Below are 18,479 nucleotides of genomic sequence, written 5' to 3'. Positions count from 1 at the left end.
TTTGGAAAGGAGTTCACCTCTCTAGGTGCACAGCAGAAACCAAGCCATGATTTCAAAGGAACTACCTGTAGAGCTCAGAGACAGGATCGTTTCAAGGCACAGATCTGGGGAAGGCTACAAAAAAATTCTGCCGCACCAAAGGTTCCCAAGAGCATAGTGGCTTCCATAATTCTCACATGGAAGCTGTTCGCTTGGCCAAACTGACCAACTAGGGGATAAGGGCCTTAGTAAGAGAGGTGCCCAAGAACCAAAAACCTGATTGTTACTCTGACTGACCTACAGAGAATCACGTGTGGGGTTTGGGACAAAGTCCCTGAAAGACAAATGTAACTGCAACCCTGCACTAATCTGGGCTTTGTGGCAGAGTGGCCAGACTGAAGTCTCTCCTCAGTGCAAAACACATGAAAGTCCACTTGGAGTTTGCAAAAAATTTCCTGATTGACTCCCAGACTGTGAGAAACAAGATTCTCTGGTTTTATGAAACCAATTTGAACTGTCAGGCCTCAATTCTGTATGTTACGTCTGAAAGGAAACCAGGCACCTCTCATCAACTGCCAAATACCATCCCCACAGTAAAGCATGGTGGTGGCAGCATCATGCTGTGGGGCTGTTTTTTGCAGCAGCAGGGACTGGGAGACTAGTCAGGGTTGAGGAAAAGCTGAATGGAGCAAATTACAGAAATACCCTCTATGAAAACCTGTCCTGCAGTGCTCAGGACCTTCCAACATGGCAATGACCCTACACACTGACTTGAACACTATCGAACATCTCTGAAGAGACCTGAAAATGGCTGTCCACCGTCCCCATCCATCAGGTAGCAACATCTCAAAATTGAAACAAATGAAGGGGGTCTGAATACTTTTGAATGTACCCTGTATTATGACATAACACACATGGGTTTTGGTTCAAAGTGAAGACTTGAAACAACTGACTGAAAGCACTGTTTCCTTTTTCAGGTTCATGCTGGTGGGTGAACCTTTCGCTGGAAAGACCAAAGTGCTGCATGTTCTAGCTGACACACTGACTCTTATGAATGAAAGAGGGTATGGTGAGGAGGAAAAGGTCATTTACAGAACACTGAACCCAAAGTCCATCACCATGGGACAGCTATTTGGACAGTTTGACCTTGTTTCACATGAGGTAGACATTTGTCTTAAACCCTCTTATTTATTGTTTATCATGAATAAAATATAAATTTTGTACATTAATTGCTTTTGTTGGAAACAGGACAGCAGAAGTTCTTCCAAGCAGTTAACTTTTTTCCCTATTTTTAGTGGACAGATGGGATTGTGGCCAACACATTTCGTGAGTTTGCGTCTGCAGACACACCAGATCGTAAGTGGGTGGTGTTTGATGGCCCTATAGATACTCTGTGGATTGAAAGCATGAACACAGTGCTGGATGACAACAAAAAGGTACACATAACACTGTTAAAACATTATTGAATTAATGAGTCTTACTTTGACGATGTAAAGCACTCTATCTAAAGCGTGTGGCACAAAGTGGGACATGCCTCTTTAGGTATTCCTATTTAAACAGCACACATTTTGGGGGCAAAACCAGGTACAGAGCACCAAGATAATTGATTAATAGGCTTTATTTTACAGAGATGTGTTTTGAGAGTTACATGAATTAAGCCATCAGTTTCAGCTTTCATTACCTTTAAGAGCCAGGTGTGCCTGCAGACTTACACATTAGTATTTATACTGCAGATTTCACTTTTTATTCTTTAAAAGCTCACACTCTGACCAGTTCCTTAAACTTATCTCATTTCATTGTGCCACTGAGCACTTGATGAAATATGCTGTTGGAGGATTTAGGTCATATTTCACTGAAGCATTCCCACAACATCAGAAACAATCAAAACAATGTGAATAAGGCACAAAAGCGTAACTTCATTTATTATTAAAATCTCATAACACACTTGTAGCACACAGTATCAGACAGGATCTGTGTAAATTAATCTGTGAGTTTAACATTGCTTTGTTTTACTTTTCCTCCACAGTTGTGCCTGATGAGTGGTGAGATCATTCAGATGTCCAGTCAGATGAGTCTAATTTTTGAAGCCATGGATCTGTCACAGGCGTCTGTGAGTTTGATGCATGAGGTTGAGTTGATTAATGAATTAATTACTGCCATAATTCCCATAATAAAAAGCTTTACATCAGTGGAATTAAGCTATGTACCTTGCTGAACTGATAGAAATGACTTTTTTCTTACTGTCTGTTTGGTTATTTTCTACAACTACAGCCTGCTACTGTCAGCCGATGTGGTATGATCTACATGGAGCCGTCACAGTTGGGCTGGGAGCCCTTAGTTATCTCCTGGCTGAACACTCTTCCTGATACCCTGCAGAGCCCTGACAACCACTCCCTGCTGCTGGAGCTCTTCCACTGGCTGCTGCCACCTGTTCTCAGGATGCTGCGTAAACATTGCAGAGTAAGTGATCCCAGGCCTTACAGTCCACACATAAAAAAAAAAACTGTTGAGCAATTAAACTTTTGAGTTTACTGGTGAATACATTTCTGAAATTTTGACATGCTGAAGTATGGCTTTGTGTACAGGAAGTTGTTCCTACAAGTGACAGTAACACTGTGGTGTCCTTGTGTCGACTGTTTGAGATGCTCCTCACTGAGCCTGTACAGAAAAGTCCAGGGGATAAAAACATTCGTACCTGGATCATGGTAAAAGGGTTAAATCATTTTTAATATGTGTTAATTTTGCTTTGGAACTCCAATTTTGCTCTTCTATACACTATCTTTACATTTCAGTGAATTATATTTTTTGTCTTTATGATTACAGGCAGCTTTTTCCTTCTCCCTTGTTTGGTCTGTGGGTGGCAGCTGTGTCTCAGACAGCAGAGAAAAGTTTAGTGAATTCTTCAGGGAGATTGTTTTAGGAAAGGAAGAGGAGCATCCTATCCCTGCCACTGTGGGGAAATGGGAATGCCCAATGGATGAGAAAGGCCTGGTGTATGACTATTTCTATGAGGTATTGTGCAATTGCACCACTCAGAGGCGTTTCTGCTTCACTTATATAATCTTTAAATGGGCCTGTAATCTCTGAACAGTTTAAAGGAAGGGGACGCTGGATTCACTGGAATGACGGCATTAAGAATGTCAGCCTAGGGGACAAGAACACCAAAGTGCAGGAGATCATTGTTCCCACCATAGATACAGTTCGCTACACCTACCTTATGGACCTCTGCATCAGCTATGGAGTGTTAGTATTCTATTATCACTGGTCTCTTACCCCTATGTAAAGTTTTCTGCATTATATTTTCCATTTAATTTGACCTTAAATAGATTTTTGGCAAACCTTTCACTTCTTCTTTCCACAGACCTCTACTGTTTGTTGGCCCTACTGGCACAGGGAAGTCAGTATATGTGAAGGAGAAACTGATGAACAGTTTGGACAAGGACCACTATCTGCCCTTCTTTATCAATTTTTCAGCCAGAACTAGTGCCAACCAAACTCAGGTCGGCATGAGGAAAGTCTTGATGTCAAAATGTTACTGCAGGAATATTTAGATTGCTAGCACTACTCTGTTAGATGTGATAGTTTATCAAAAAATGACCATTCTGTGTCTAATATATTTTTCAGAATATCATCATGTCCAGGCTGGATAAGAGAAGGAAGGGGGTGTTTGGACCTCCAATGGGAAAGAAATGTGTCATCTTTGTAGATGACATGAACATGCCTGCACTGGAACAGTTTGGGGCACAGCCTCCCGTGGAACTCCTTCGGCAGTTTGTAGACCATGGAAACTGGTTAGAATCGTTCACTTTTTTAAAACAAGCAAGATAACTATCTATTACATATGTAAGAAAAAGACTGAGAATTGTTCCTTGAACTTTGGATTTTATCCTCTTTGCCCTTTGCAGGTACGACTTGAAGGACACCTCCAGAATCACTCTTGTTGACCTTCAGCTCATTGCAGCTATGGGTCCCCCTGGTGGTGGGAGGAATGCTGTGACATCTCGCTTCCTACGACACTTCAACATCTTTAGCATCAATGCCTTCAGTGATGATACCATGGTTCGCATCTTCTCCAGTATTGTAGCCTTTTACCTCAAAAACAACCAGTTCCCACCAGAATATTTCACCATTGGCAATCAGATAGTGACAGCTACAATGGAAGTGAGTCCCCTGAAAATCACGCATATCATAAGCAATATCTAATATCAATATACTTCAAATACATATTAAAGGCTTCTTCGATGATGAATCTACTTTGCTTGGATCTTGTTTTTCACTCCCAAAGGTATACAAGAAAGCTATGGAGAACCTGCTTCCAACTCCAGCCAAGTCTCACTACACTTTCAACCTGCGAGACTTCTCTCGTGTTATTCAAGGCTGCTTGCTGCTTAAGAAGGAATCACTGGAGAACAAGCGCACCATGATACGTTTGTTCGTTCACGAGGTCTTTCGTGTCTACTATGACCGTCTGGTGGACAACAAAGATCGAGCATGGCTCTACCAGCTGATGAAAGACATCCTCAAAGAGCACTTAAAGGATAACTTTGACCAAGTGTTTGATCACCTGAAACAAGGCAGTAAAGTAAGTGAAGATCCTGAAATGTTTATAAAAAACTGTATTGTTCGTCAGTGTCTAAAATCAGAGATTTAAATGATACCAATGAGAGAGTCTTCGTCTTCACATTTTAATTAGAGCTATGACTTCTTCTCTTTGAAAAGCTGGTTGAAGAAGACATGTGCAGTCTTCTGTTTGGTGACTATATGAACCCGGACCTGGAGGATGATGAGCGTCTGTATGCTGAGGTGCCTTCCATGGACAGCTTTTCAAATGTAGTGCAGTTGTGTCTTGAGGAGTACAATCAAATGCACAAGAATCACATGAACCTTGTCATCTTTCGGTAAACACATTTTCACCATGGACTCAACCTACTTTTATTTATTGTAAAGAAAAATTAACTTTCAAGCTTTTAAAGTAAAAATATCTCACTACAAATTAATAAAGTAATTAATTACAATATGTTCTACCCACCAAATAACTTTTTCTTCTTACTGTTTCTTAACAATAATATATCTAAAATTGTGCCTTTGCAATGATACTTGAATAACCAAGAACTGTTGTGCATTATGAAGGTATGTCCTTGAGCACCTGTCTCGTATCAGCCGTGTGCTGAAGCAGCCGGGAGGTAATACCTTGCTAGTGGGAGTGGGAGGCAGCGGACGCCAGTCAATCACCCGGCTGGCTACGTCCATGGCCCACATGACCCTGTTCCAGCCTGAGATCTCCAAAAGCTATGGCATGACTGAGTGGAGAGATGACCTGAAGGTTAGATTTGTGGTGCTGGATCTGCTTCTTGTCCTATTTTGATCCCTGCTTATTTTATATGTGCTCTTGAAACAGCTGTAAAAGCTTTTTACATTTTTTCCATTACATTTCTTGTACTTTAGATGCTACTGAAAAATGCAGGAGTGAAAGGTCAGAAAACAGTGTTTTTGCTCACTGATGCTCAAATTAAAGATGAGGCTTTCCTAGAGGATGTGGACAGTGTGTTGAACACAGGAGAGGTACCAAACCTGTTTGCCATAGATGAGAAGCAGGAGATCCTGGAGGTAGACTGCATTTGTAGCACCTGTGAGCACTGTATATCTTAGGTTATATTGATTTATGTTTAATACCTGTTTTCTAATCTCTCTGTTTTCAGACAATACGTCCCATTGCTCAGGCTGGGAATAAAAATTTGGAGTTGAGTCCTTTGACTTTGTTCGCCTTCTTTGTGGCTCGCTGTAGAGAGAACCTGCACATTGTTGTGGCCTTTAGTCCTATTGGAGATGCCTTTCGGAATCGCTTGCGCCAATTTCCATCACTTATCAACTGCTGTACCATTGACTGGTTCCAGGTACTGAACAGGCAAAAGGAATAGCATGACTTGTACAATCTACCATACTGTTATATCTGAAATACAAGCCACCCTGAAATGTAAGCCCCAGTCTCTGTTTTGAAATCTTTCAAAGAGGAAGAAAAATGTTTAAACTGTCTTCTTGCATGATCATTTCCATTTAGTTCAGCAGTCCACAATGTGTATTTTGAAGTTGGATTGTATAGGGAGATAGAAGTGTCATTAACCTCCAGAGATTTCAGTGAGCATTGCCCTTCAAACCCGATGCACTTGAAGAAGCTAGGCTATACAGCTTAACAGACAAGTATAGATTTTCTGCATAACTTAGTGAGTTTTAGGTACAATGGTTCAACAAAACAAAACTGTCTTGATGGTATGCCATATTTTATATTTTTGAAGCATTACATTTTTCACCCAGAACTCCTCTGTTTTGCACTATTTAGAAATGCAAGTTTTGGTTACTGGCAAATTTCCATTCAAGGTTGTTTTCTCCAACACCACCATTCAGTAAGGCAGGAACTCTGGATAGGGAGTGATGCAGGCTGCAGGCATCTTTGAGCTGCTATCTTTGATCAGAAATGTCACTAAAAAATTATGTAACAAACTCCCACTAATGACAGCAGAAGCTCTCGTGGACATGGGCTCACAGTGTCCACACCTATGTCAGGATCTCTCTCGCTAACCTGTCTCCACTAAAATTATCTCCCCTTTTTCTTTTTGTTGAATCACCATCTTTAGGAGTTTGTTCCTCATTGTAGCCAGGCACATACAAGTATCCCCTAACTACCCAGAGTAAATGGTATTGTCCCTCAAGTCAGAATTTCTCATTTTGTGTTTTTTTAGCTTAGTTTGATGTTGTTTCCTTTGACAAAGCCTGCAGACCAAAACAGCTGTTTCACACTAAGGCATAAGAGCACATAGCCAGTAGTCAAAGAGCACATTGAAAAATACAGCCAAACACAGAGGCTTTCTGGATGAAAAATAAAACAGAATTATTTTTAATACAGCATACAATTGAGACAGTGTTGTTTTTTGCCCATTTTTACCTAAAACTTGCTAAATTATGCGAAGAAACTATACCCGTCTGTTATGCTGTATAGCCTAGCTTCTCTGAGCACATCCTGTTAGAAGGGGCATAGCTCACTGAAATCACTGGAGGTTAATGGCACTACTATTGCAAGGTACCTTATACAACCCAACTTCAAAAATACTAAAATATCCCTTTAAATGCAGGATTCTTACCTAAAAGGGAGGAAAGTGGTTCAAAAGTGGCAATAACCCGTACTAGTTTAATCTATGTCATTATGTATTGCAGCAATTTTGCTGCTATATTTGTCTCATTAGTATATAGGACATCACCAACTTTTTAGATTACAAGGTATTTAATGTGTGTCTTGTAAGCTGGATTTTACCATGTTTATATTAGCAAATCAGAGTCAAAATCAAAAAGAACATAAACTGATGACACTAGTATAAATTTAGCCAGCAATCTTATCAACACCGTCTCTTTTTATTGTCTTGACAGCCTTGGCCAGAGGAGGCTCTTGAGCGGGTAGCCAACTCTTTCCTGGAGTCACTGGATATGAGTGAAAATGAAAGACAGGAAGTTGTCTCCATCTGTAAAACATTCCATACCTCTGTCAAACAGCTCTCAAACAGGTATAGCATGAATTTTTTATTTATGACTTATATATAGAAAAGGTTAAGAACGTTTATAAGCCCTGTCGTTTTTACTGCAGATTCCTGTCTGAGCTTGGTCGCCATAATTACGTGACACCCACATCCTACCTAGAGTTGATAGCAGCTTTCAGGCTGCTGCTTACTCAAAAGAGAGACACTGTCTTGAAAGCAAAACAGAGGTACACCAATGGTCTGGATAAGCTGGCCTTTGCTGAATCACAGGTATCCGCTGTGCTGTTTTTAGCCATATTTTGTTTTTTTTTCTTTCTTTGCCCAGCATGAATTTTGCATATCTCATTGTAATAATGCTTTTCTGTAGGTTGGTGAGATGAAGAAGGAACTTGTAGACCTACAGCCCAAACTGGAACAAGCGAAAATAGACAACACCAAAATGATGGAGGTAAAAAAAAAAAAAGCCTTAGTTTCTCAGTATTGACCTAGAATACACACATACATTAAAAACTTACTTTAATGTGTTGACATTCAGGTCATTGAAGTAGAGTCTGTGGAGGTGGAGGCCAAAAGTAAAACCGTGCGTGTTGATGAGGAAGCAGCAACGATAAAAGCCGACGAGGCTCAGGCTCTGAAGAACGAGTGTGAGAGTGACTTGGCTGAGGCCATCCCCGCCCTAGAGGCTGCTCTCTCTGCCTTAGACACTTTAAAGGTGGGAATCCTTTAACTGAAACAACTTAATCTACTCAGACCATCAGAGTTTAGACAGTTGGATCAGTTGTGCTGCTTGTCTTCTTTCAGCCCTCTGATATCACAATCGTGAAGTCGATGAAAAATCCCCCCTCAGGGGTGAAGCTGGTCATGTCAGCTGTGTGTGTGATGAAAGAGATAAAACCAGATAAGATAGCGGACCCAGCAGGGGCTGGAAAAAAGGTTAGACTCATATCTACCTGTACTTATTTGTGGCACCTGGAAATACTGCCAAACCTCCACTCACTAAAGTATTTTTCACATTTCCTGCAGGTTTTTGACTACTGGGGTCCAAGCAAGAAGCTATTGGGTGACATGAACTTTTTAAGAGATCTTAAAGAATATGACAAGGACAATATTCCCGTGCGAAAACTAGATCTTTGTGCATTATTTAAGACTTCATTTGTATTCTGCTTTAATTAAACGTTACATGTCTTCATTGCAGGTCCCTGTGATGCAGAAAATCCGTAATGAGTACATGACTAATCCAGACTTTGACCCCAGTATAGTGGCAAAGGCCTCCTCTGCAGCAGAGGGCCTTTGCAAATGGATCAAAGCAATGGAGGTGTATGACAGAGTGGCAAAGGTGCGGTGATATTTTGACCTGATCTGTTTTACTGCTGATAGAACTCAGATACATTCTTCCACTTATTCTTTGGTCATGAGTACTCTGTTTTTAGGTCGTGGCTCCTAAGAAGGCCAATCTTGCAGAGGCGCAGGAGTCCCTTGCTGCCACCATGGCACTGCTGGACCAGAAGAGAGCTGAGCTGAAGGAGGTTGAGGACCGTTTGGCTGCCCTTCAGAAAACTTTTGAGGAGAAAACAGAGGAGAAGGCCCAGCTGGAGTTCCAGGTGGATTTGTGTGCCAGGAAGTTGGAGAGGGCAGAGAAACTTATTGGTGGTCTGGGTGGTGAGAAGACCAGGTCAGAATTATGCACATGTATATTATTCTGCACAATACAATTTATTTCTCTCCAGATAGGATAAATAACTGAATTGACTTGTTCTTTAGATGGTCAAAGGCAGCAGATGATCTGCAGAACACATATGACAACCTGACTGGAGATGTCCTCATTTCTGCTGGGGTCATAGCTTACCTGGGGGCCTTCACCACTGGATTCAGACAAGAGTGCACCAAGTCATGGACCAAACTCTGCCAAGTACAGTTCTTTATTCAAATTTAGTGTTAACCTCCCAAGACCCAAGCTATTATTTGGTGGGCATTTTTGATTTTGACGTGATTTTTGGATCAGTATGACCTGATTTGTACAAAAACAAAAAATTTTATTTCAACATGTAGTTTTTTTCTTTTAAAGAATGTCCATATATAAGGACAGTGGGTTTATGTCATTGTATAACACAGTAAAGACTCCATTGTGTAAAAAAGTATGGGCCATTCACTAAACATGGCATGCCAGATAGAATGTTTCATATATCTACTGCATGGATGAATTTCACATTCATCTGGGAAAGCTCCCATTGAAAGCATTTGGGAAGAGCAGGACTTTTTAAAAAATTCTCAAAAGGTGATTGAAGGAACAGTCTGTCACATTCATGGTGGACCAACCAGAGCATCAAGACAAAATGACATTGTATGCATACTCTATTCTTGAGCTGACAGGCTACTGCTGCCGTAGATTGTTGATAGCATTCACCTAATAAGGAGCAAAAACATGTATTTGGTAGAGTGGTGCAAAAGCATTGCATGAAAACTGTTAATTTCATTCAAAAACCTTCTCATCCATATTAAACGGGAAAAAAAAACAAGTCCCAGCGTCCTCATGCCAGTACTTGCTTTTAGCAGTATTGTAGCTTGTTTTATTGATAAAATGTGTTAAATTTCTATGCCATATCAAACTAGAAATGTAACCAAGCATAAAAAAAACAAGTGTTAACTGGCTGTAGAATATTTTTCTGTGAAAAATATCAGCCTTCTTACATGTACTTTTATGACCACAAGATGGCAGACAAAATATCCACGAATGAGACTAACAGGTCTAGGTTAAGCAAAATTGAAAGTAGTGGTAAGGGGAACCCAAAATATAATGTCCTCATATGAGATGTAGGGTTGTCGGTTAATATTGTCTTAAGCCTGTGCAGCACTCTAGTCAACTGAGGTTGTTTAAAACATGCTATATGAATATATATTTATTCGACTTGTCTTCATTTCTTTATTTAAAATTTTTCAGTGTCTTCATTTGAATTCAGACACATTTACTTAGTTGTCTTTCTATTACCCTCCCTCTAGTCGAAGAACATCCCATCATCAGACGACTTCTTCCTCAGTAAGACCCTTGGAGATCCCATTAAGATCCGGGCGTGGAACATTGCAGGCCTTCCCAGTGACTCATTCTCTATCGATAATGGTGTGATTGTCAGTAATTCACGCAGATGGTGGGTTGTTTATAGTTGATATGTTCTGAAGTGATTTTTTTTCTGAGTTTTAAAAATCATACGTTTTTGGATGTATAAAAAAGGCAGATGTACCATTCTAGCAATGTTTGTGTTCTCGTAGGCCCTTGATGATTGACCCTCAAGGTCAGGCCAACAAGTGGGTGAAGAACTCAGAGAAAGACAACAACCTGAGTGTGATCAAGCTGACAGATGGGGACTACATGAGAACCCTGGAAAACTGCATTCAATTCGGAACACCTTTGCTACTGGAAAACGTTGGAGAGGAGCTGGACCCTTCACTGGAACCACTTCTGCTCAAACAAACCTTCAAACAAGGTTCTCTTAATGTTAGAAAGCTGTTTAGGCATTTCTGATTTTAATTTAAAAAACAAACTGTGAAAATTCAAAGTAATTGTTTCACCTAGGTGGCATGGATTGCATCAGGCTTGGAGAGAGCGTGATTGAGTACGCATGTGATTTCCGTTTCTACATCACCACTAAGCTGAGGAATCCACACTACCTACCAGAACTGGCCACTAAGGTTTCTCTGCTTAACTTTATGATCACCCCAGAGGGTCTGGAGGATCAGCTGCTTGGGATTGTGGTCGCCAAAGAGAGGTAGCGCTTTAAAAAGTAGTGATTTTGGTAGCACAGTTAAATGCCTCTTCTCTTCACTTCTTTAAAGCATCTTTCTTTCTTTATCTTGACAGGCCAGAGCTCGAAGAGGAGAGAAATGCACTCATTCTACAGTCAGCTGCTAATAAAAGGCAGCTTAAGGAAATTGAGGACAAGATTCTGGAGACCTTGCAGTCCTCTGAAGGGAATATCCTGGAGGATGAAAGTGCCATTCAAATTCTGGACTCTGCTAAAATCATGTCAAATGAAATCTCTAAGAAACAGCAGGTGTGGGCATTGCAAAAAAATCTATCAGATGTTCTTTTGAGAAAATCAAACCTTTGTTTTGAATTGTTTGACTTTTGATGATATAAATTCCTTTTGATATTTTTGTAGATTGCAGAGAAGACTGAGATCAAGATAGCAGAGTCCAGAGAAGGTTATAGAGCCATAGCCAAGCACTCCTCCATACTCTTCTTCAGCATTGCTGACCTTACCAACATAGACCCCATGTACCAGTACTCCCTCAGCTGGTTCGTCAACCTCTACATAAACTCTATTCAAGACAGGTGAGTGATACACATTTGTTTATGTTCATTTTAATCCCTTTTAGCCTTTACAAAAGTAGCAACTGCTCTTCTTTGGGTTTATACCAAATTAAGAAATGATATAAACCTATGGTTTTTCCTTAAATGTTGTTGATATGCTTACTAATGAGGGCAATCTGCACAATTTGGACAGGCTTTCATTCAGAATGCTAAAAGTAATGATTATGTTAGAAACAAGTCCTGCTCTAACTTCAGTGCCAAGACAGAAATCGTGGCAGCTACATTTCTCTGATTGATCGTAGTTACATTGTTTATGGATGCACCCCAACCACTATACAGATCCTTAATTAAAGAAATCCTGCAGCTCTTTGTTTTATTGCTAATACAACATCCATCACCACTCACCTCCCCACTGCTTTCTTCATGACCCTGCAGGCTAGACAGCATTAATTATTCATAGACAACAATACTGGTATGTTTTATTTATAAAAGATACTGGGAACCATGCCAGCTTACCTCTGTAACCTTTTTTATTTCAGCTTCACTGGTTACCAGCTACAGTCTTCTAAATGGTTGCTATTCCCCATACTCTGTTTTAACTCAGTTTGAGGAAACTGACTTTTCCTATTATGCACCTTAGGAATGGAATAATATTTTAAAAAGAGCTTAAATCAAAGTCACTGGTATTGCAAAACATTTTAGAAGCATCAAAAAGAATATAGTGACAGAGGCATGCAGTTGGCCACTGGTCTGAAAACCTGTTACAAATCGTTATGGTTTATGATTCTGAAGTATACTGTATGCCATACAACACCAAAAGGCTCTGATTGTCAGGATTCTGACTATGTAAACAATTCCAGGATAAAACCACCACAGCACATGTAATGCATTTGTCAGAATACAAACAAACAACAATAAAAGTGACACTGCTCGCCACTTGAAGGCCAAAAAGGAGCATTTTCTTCCCATCAGACCAATGAACTTCTACTTGTTTTTTTGTATCTATCCCTGGACTTATACTTTTCAGTAACCTTTTCTCTGGGTTACTTGGAGTGTTCTTTTGTTACTTGGAGTGTTCTTTTGTCTGCTTGGTGTAATTGTAGCCATGAATACAGATTAACCAGTGACTGGACCTTCCAGACACAGGTGTATTTATGCTTGAGACACATTCACTGCACTCAGCTGATTCCCATTTCACTAACTGTGAGACTACCAGTACCATTTGGTTGGATTGCTGTTAGGTCAATCGCTTTAAAGGTTTTGCATATTTATACAATCACTTATTTTACCTCACATATTTAATTGGCATTACTTTGTAGAAATCGGTTTTCACTTTGACATTAAAGAATTTTATTCATTTTTTGTCAAAAAAACACAAATTATATTGATTGATATTGATTTATAAAATCAATAAAAGGTAAAGACATCCAAGGGGGTGAATACTTTTTAGAGGCACTGTAGATGTATGAATTGTCATTCTTCATTTAAGTCTTTATTTTTCTTATTTCAGTTCTTCATTATTTATTTGTATGCATATATGTGTATGTATGTGTTTGTTTATGAACGCTTTGACATTGGGTTTCAGGTGTGGGAATTTGCAGGTGGGTTCACCTGCAATACAAAAACACAAGAATCATACTTTTATTGATGGTTTGTTAGGTTCTGAAGTTTTCTTTATATTTGCTTTAATTTGTAGTAATAAGTCCAAGATCCTGGAGAGGAGGCTTCGATACCTTATTGATCACTTCACCTATAACCTCTACTGTAACGTCTGTCGCTCCCTGTTTGAGAAGGATAAACTCCTCTTTTCATTCCTCCTCTGCTGCAATCTTCTCTTGTAAGTGTTAAACCTACTGGTTGTTATTATTGAATGAGGCACATTTTTTAAAAATGTATTAGAGATCTTCCTTTTTTCCCACCCAGAGCAAAACAGGAAATTGAATATTCTGACTTCATGTTCCTACTGACTGGAGGAGTGGGTCTGCAGAACACCATTCCCAATCCGGACCCCAGCTGGCTCCAGGACAAGAGCTGGGATGAGATTTGTAGAGCCAGTGATCTGCCTGGCTTACAAGGAATCAAGTACAAAGCAGCACAAATCAGAAACTCACGCTCCCAAAAATGCCTTTTGTGTAATGGAGTGAATCTCACTGTGTTTTATTCCACAGAGAGGCTTTCATCAAAAGCTCAGGAGACTTCAAGCCCATTTATGACAGCAAAGAGCCATGCAACACTCCCTTACCCACTCCCTGGTGTGATCGACTTAATGAGCTGCAAAAGATGATCATCGTTCGCTGTCTCAGGCCCGATAAGATAGTGCCAGCTGTGACTAAATATGTGACTGGCAAACTGGGCAAGAAATTTGTCCAGCCCCCTCCATTTGACCTGAGCAAAAGCTACTTGGATTCCAACTCCACTATCCCTCTTGTGTTTGTGCTGTCCCCAGGAGCTGATCCCATGGCTAGTAAGTCCTAGAATGAATAGGATTGACTATCAAAGATGCAATTCCTGAAAGTCATCAGAGATAACAATATCTCATCACAGGTTTACTGAAGTTTGCCAGTGACAAGAAAATGGGCAGTGCCAAGTTCCAGTCCATCTCTCTGGGTCAGGGCCAGGGACCCATCGCTGCCAAGATGATCTCCACTGCCATGCAGGACGGGACGTGGGTGTGTTTACAGAACTGTCACCTGGCTGTTTCCTGGATGTCCACCTTGGAGAAAATCTGCGAGGATTTAAGTCCTGAAACATGCCATCCAGACTTTCGCCTTTGGCTCACAAGCTACCCTTCAGCCAGGGTAAATTTTAACTTGATTTACTTGTCACACATTTGAAACAGTATATTAAGCTTTGCTATTATTAGTCTGTTTTCTGAAAACAGTTTCCAGTGACCATCCTGCAGAATGGAGTTAAAATGACGAATGAGCCTCCCACTGGACTCCGCCTCAACCTCTTGCAGTCTTACCTGTCAGATCCTGTTTCTGACCAGAACTTCTTTAATAACTGCCCTAAAAAGGAACTGGTGAGCTAATGGGGGGCAACAGGTATTGCATTCGTGGATAGCATTGGTTGTTCGTATTGAGCCATTCTGTTTATTTTGTTTACATCCTTTAGATTTGGGAGAAGCTGCTCTATGGCCTTTGCTTCTTCCATGCTCTTGTTCAGGAGAGAAAAAAGTTTGGTCCCCTTGGCTGGAATATTCCCTATGGTTTCAATGAATCTGACCTACGTATAAGCATCCGACAGCTACAGGTATTCATTCAGAGTCTCGGACGCAAACTTTCCACCATCACAGGAATCTAAAATGTATTCTGTCTTCCCCTCTTTAGCTGTTTGTAAATGAATATGATGAGGTGCCCTTTGAAGCTATAACATACTTGACTGGAGAGTGTAACTATGGCGGCCGTGTGACAGACGACTGGGACAGGCGCCTCCTGATGACTATCTTAGCAGACTTCTACAACAAGGACGTCATTGAGAAACCTCGCTACCCTTTCTCTCCCAGCGGTGAATACCATGCCCCACCCAAATCTGTCTATGAAGATTATATTGAATTCATCAAGGTGAAGACCCCTTGGATATCACAAATAAACAGCCAAAAAGGTTGTTTTTAAATATTGTGACTTATTTTGTATTTATTTGTTCTAGGGACTTCCATTCACCCAGCATCCAGAGGTTTTCGGGATGCATGAAAATGTGGACATCTCTAAAGATCTTCAGCAAACAAAGTTGTTGTTTGATTCCCTGCTGCTCACCCAGGGTGGAGGAGCTAAGGGAGGTGGCAGCTCTGGGAGTGACCACACACTGTACGACATAGCAAACGATATCCTAACTAAGGTAAAAGCTGAAGCTTACTAAGGTAAACTGAAGTCTATGATACTGGATAGATATCATCAGTTGTTTTTCCGTCCACTTGATGATGCTGTTTTGCCCTTTGTGACCAGTGTGCTAAGGACTTTGGCCACTAAGCTAAACCAGTATCATTTAATGTCAGAATTGATTGCGCACATGCCCGAAATATTGAGTTATTTTTGAGTGGTATCAATCGAAGTGTAACTTAGTAGTTAACTTCCTATTTGGTGTTCCCCCTTTTTTGATTATTGGCTATAATCAACCCATTTTCTATAAGTGCATATTGTATAACAGCCCCTTTTATCTCCACAGCTTCCTCCTAACTTTGACACAGAAGCAGCTCTGTTGAAGTTCCCTGTGCTCTATGAGGAGAGTATGAACACTGTACTCGTCCAAGAGATGGAGCGCTACAACACGTATGAACACCAGTGCAGAGCTTTAAGAAGCACAGTTTGCTATCAGCTATTTCATACATCTTAAATGCCGTTCTCCATTGTCTCTCAGGCTGTGCAGTACCATCCGTGTGAGTCTGCAGAACCTGTTGAAGGCCATCAAAGGATTGGTGGTGATGGATGCAGACCTAGAGGCCATTGTAGGCAGTTTAATTGTGGGCAAGGTCCCAGATAAATGGGCCAAGCGTTCTTACCCAAGCCTCAAGCCTTTGGGCAGCTACATAACAGACTTTCTCTCCAGGCTTAGGTTTTTGCAGGTAAGTCTATTAAAACAAATTCTACCAAGAACAACACAAGAAACCATTATTGAGTTTGTTAACCTGCTTGTACTTTGTGTGTCTGTAGGATTGGTACGAAGCCAATAAACCAAACGTGTTCTGGCTGTCTGGCTTCTTCTTCACCCAGGCCTTTCTGACTGGGGCGATGCAGAACTACGCTCGGAAATACCATGTCCCAATTGACCTGCTAGGCTTTGATTTTGAGGTTAAAAGAACCACATTTTAATCCTTTTATCTTCACTCCAAATGTACTCTCACAGCCCTTGGAGCATTCTTATTGTCAAATTTGTTATTTGACTTACACTCACAGGTTCTTCCCATTGATGAGTCAGACTCATCGCCTGAGGATGGTGTTTACGTAAATGGAATGTTTCTTGATGGAGCTCGATGGGACAGAGAAAGGTAGCAGTTCATATTGAAGAAAAATATGAGGGTAGAGCATGTGTCATATACATCTAACATTTGTCTTTTCCTATTATCAGTGGAGTTCTGGCTGAGCAGTATCCCAAGGTCTTGTTCGACTTAATGCCAATCATTTGGATAAAACCTTGTAAGCATCATCAGACATTTGACTTAATGTAATTTTAATGTTTTCAGGTGTCTGCTTCATAACCGTTGTTCTAAGACTAATTTTAAACCCTTTCCCTTGTATTATTTACCCTCCTCTCCTCACTGTTACCTCATTTCTTGACTCATTGCTTCTTTCTCTCCCCTGCAGCTCAGATGAAGAACATCAGTCAGCCGCAGAAACTGTTCATCTGCCCACTCTACAAAACCAGTGAGAGGAAGGGAACCCTCTCCACAACAGGCCACTCCACCAATTTTGTCATTTCTATGATGTTGCCCACCAGCAGGCTCCCTCAGCACTGGATCAAGCGTGGTGTTGCCATGCTTTGCCAGCTCGATGACTGAATCCTGACAGCAAACTTCAAGCATGTTGCTGCGTCAGATTAAAAACAACATTCGCAATGATAATCATTTGTGCATGGCAAACTTCATAGTATTTGTTTCTGAACTATGCATGGGGTTTTCTTTAAAACCTTATTGAAAGTGCATGGAAATATTAATAAAACTCTTCTAAAGCTTTTGTGAAGAACTTCTGGTATAAGCTGATTTTGGCACCTCCTTGCACAGTACATTACCTTTTATCTCTTTGCTGTTTTTACCCTGGAAAATGTAAAAATGAAGGCAGTCAAAAACAAAATACTATAAAGGAATAACCAGTCATCTACACTGATAGCCTTGTTTGCTTTTCTTGCCCATAAAGATGCATCAAAATTCATGTCAGTCTGTATCATAACCAGCAAGAACCCCTAACAGGAGCTTTAAGTTCCTTTGTGGTCCAGAGAATAGTAGATCATTCTTTGTCATGATATGCTGCTTAAAAATTGAACTGTAAAATGCAGATATTATCATGTAAGAAACACATTTTGGACTTGTAATATTGAATAGCAAAGTACACCCTCAATGGACTCCAAAACAAAATCAACAACAAAGAGCACACTGCAGTAGTTTCATTATAATAACGGACCTTAGAAGCGTATAACACGCAGTCTAAATGAAATCCCTGCAATCAACTTTGATATATATTTCCCATGTGGGCCTGTGGTGCATAATCTGCAGCTCCATTTCAGCTACTTGTTAGGCCTGCACTTGTGCATTTTAAGGATCCTTTTGTTTGGGTGGAGTGAAACACTGCAGTAGGGAAAAAAAGATACTGTCATGTTCTTTAACAGCACTGTGGATGCAAAAAAAGAAGGGAAAAAAACTTGTTACATGTATCAAAGGTACTTGTAAAAAGGACATTTTACTTAATCTTATAAGCTTGTTGATCTTTCTGCAGAAAGTAGTACTTATCTGACTTGGTTTTATAACTAAACAGCAAAGATGTAATGTGTCAAGGAACAAATATTTAAATAGCTGAATCTTGAGAAGTGTGGATTGTTGAGCCTTGTTGATAGTTTCTATTTAAGAAACAATCGATTTAACTGCAGCAATATCCCATAACTGTGATTTTTGTTTCCTCAGAAATCATTATGTGGTGGAAAGTGCCTTTGTTAAAACAGTTAAGCACTGCAAAGTGGCA

At 40.4% G+C, this 18,479-nt stretch overlaps 1 protein-coding gene across 1 annotated transcript in view; it reads left to right on the top strand.

Annotated features, from left to right (window-relative positions):
- The window catches only part of dnah12 (dynein, axonemal, heavy chain 12), a 28,639-nt gene extending 11,334 nt beyond the window's left edge, over window positions 1-17,305 (top strand). The window contains exons 31-73 of the mRNA XM_041799362.1: window positions 957-1,140; window positions 1,275-1,415; window positions 2,006-2,089; window positions 2,251-2,439; window positions 2,565-2,684; window positions 2,803-2,991; window positions 3,071-3,222; window positions 3,341-3,479; window positions 3,604-3,770; window positions 3,885-4,140; window positions 4,265-4,561; window positions 4,699-4,877; window positions 5,110-5,302; window positions 5,425-5,586; window positions 5,679-5,873; window positions 7,399-7,532; window positions 7,613-7,775; window positions 7,873-7,953; window positions 8,041-8,217; window positions 8,307-8,438; window positions 8,529-8,618; window positions 8,701-8,841; window positions 8,936-9,177; window positions 9,267-9,414; window positions 10,503-10,648; window positions 10,770-10,984; window positions 11,074-11,266; window positions 11,359-11,551; window positions 11,660-11,832; window positions 13,508-13,648; window positions 13,735-13,893; window positions 13,980-14,275; window positions 14,356-14,609; window positions 14,693-14,833; window positions 14,926-15,063; window positions 15,141-15,374; window positions 15,460-15,648; window positions 15,976-16,079; window positions 16,168-16,372; window positions 16,461-16,598; window positions 16,704-16,795; window positions 16,876-16,943; window positions 17,112-17,305. Coding sequence (XP_041655296.1) covers window positions 957-1,140; window positions 1,275-1,415; window positions 2,006-2,089; window positions 2,251-2,439; window positions 2,565-2,684; window positions 2,803-2,991; window positions 3,071-3,222; window positions 3,341-3,479; window positions 3,604-3,770; window positions 3,885-4,140; window positions 4,265-4,561; window positions 4,699-4,877; window positions 5,110-5,302; window positions 5,425-5,586; window positions 5,679-5,873; window positions 7,399-7,532; window positions 7,613-7,775; window positions 7,873-7,953; window positions 8,041-8,217; window positions 8,307-8,438; window positions 8,529-8,618; window positions 8,701-8,841; window positions 8,936-9,177; window positions 9,267-9,414; window positions 10,503-10,648; window positions 10,770-10,984; window positions 11,074-11,266; window positions 11,359-11,551; window positions 11,660-11,832; window positions 13,508-13,648; window positions 13,735-13,893; window positions 13,980-14,275; window positions 14,356-14,609; window positions 14,693-14,833; window positions 14,926-15,063; window positions 15,141-15,374; window positions 15,460-15,648; window positions 15,976-16,079; window positions 16,168-16,372; window positions 16,461-16,598; window positions 16,704-16,795; window positions 16,876-16,943; window positions 17,112-17,305 — 7,228 coding nt within the window. The remainder of the gene's footprint in view (window positions 1-956; window positions 1,141-1,274; window positions 1,416-2,005; window positions 2,090-2,250; window positions 2,440-2,564; window positions 2,685-2,802; window positions 2,992-3,070; window positions 3,223-3,340; window positions 3,480-3,603; window positions 3,771-3,884; window positions 4,141-4,264; window positions 4,562-4,698; window positions 4,878-5,109; window positions 5,303-5,424; window positions 5,587-5,678; window positions 5,874-7,398; window positions 7,533-7,612; window positions 7,776-7,872; window positions 7,954-8,040; window positions 8,218-8,306; window positions 8,439-8,528; window positions 8,619-8,700; window positions 8,842-8,935; window positions 9,178-9,266; window positions 9,415-10,502; window positions 10,649-10,769; window positions 10,985-11,073; window positions 11,267-11,358; window positions 11,552-11,659; window positions 11,833-13,507; window positions 13,649-13,734; window positions 13,894-13,979; window positions 14,276-14,355; window positions 14,610-14,692; window positions 14,834-14,925; window positions 15,064-15,140; window positions 15,375-15,459; window positions 15,649-15,975; window positions 16,080-16,167; window positions 16,373-16,460; window positions 16,599-16,703; window positions 16,796-16,875; window positions 16,944-17,111) is intronic.
- The last annotated feature ends 1,174 nt before the right edge of the window (window positions 17,306-18,479 follow it).

This window comes from Cheilinus undulatus, linkage group 11 (genome assembly GCF_018320785.1).
Source record: "Cheilinus undulatus linkage group 11, ASM1832078v1, whole genome shotgun sequence".
Lineage (NCBI taxonomy): Eukaryota > Metazoa > Chordata > Actinopteri > Labriformes > Labridae > Cheilinus > Cheilinus undulatus.
This window is presented reverse-complemented; position numbering and strand designations above follow the sequence as displayed.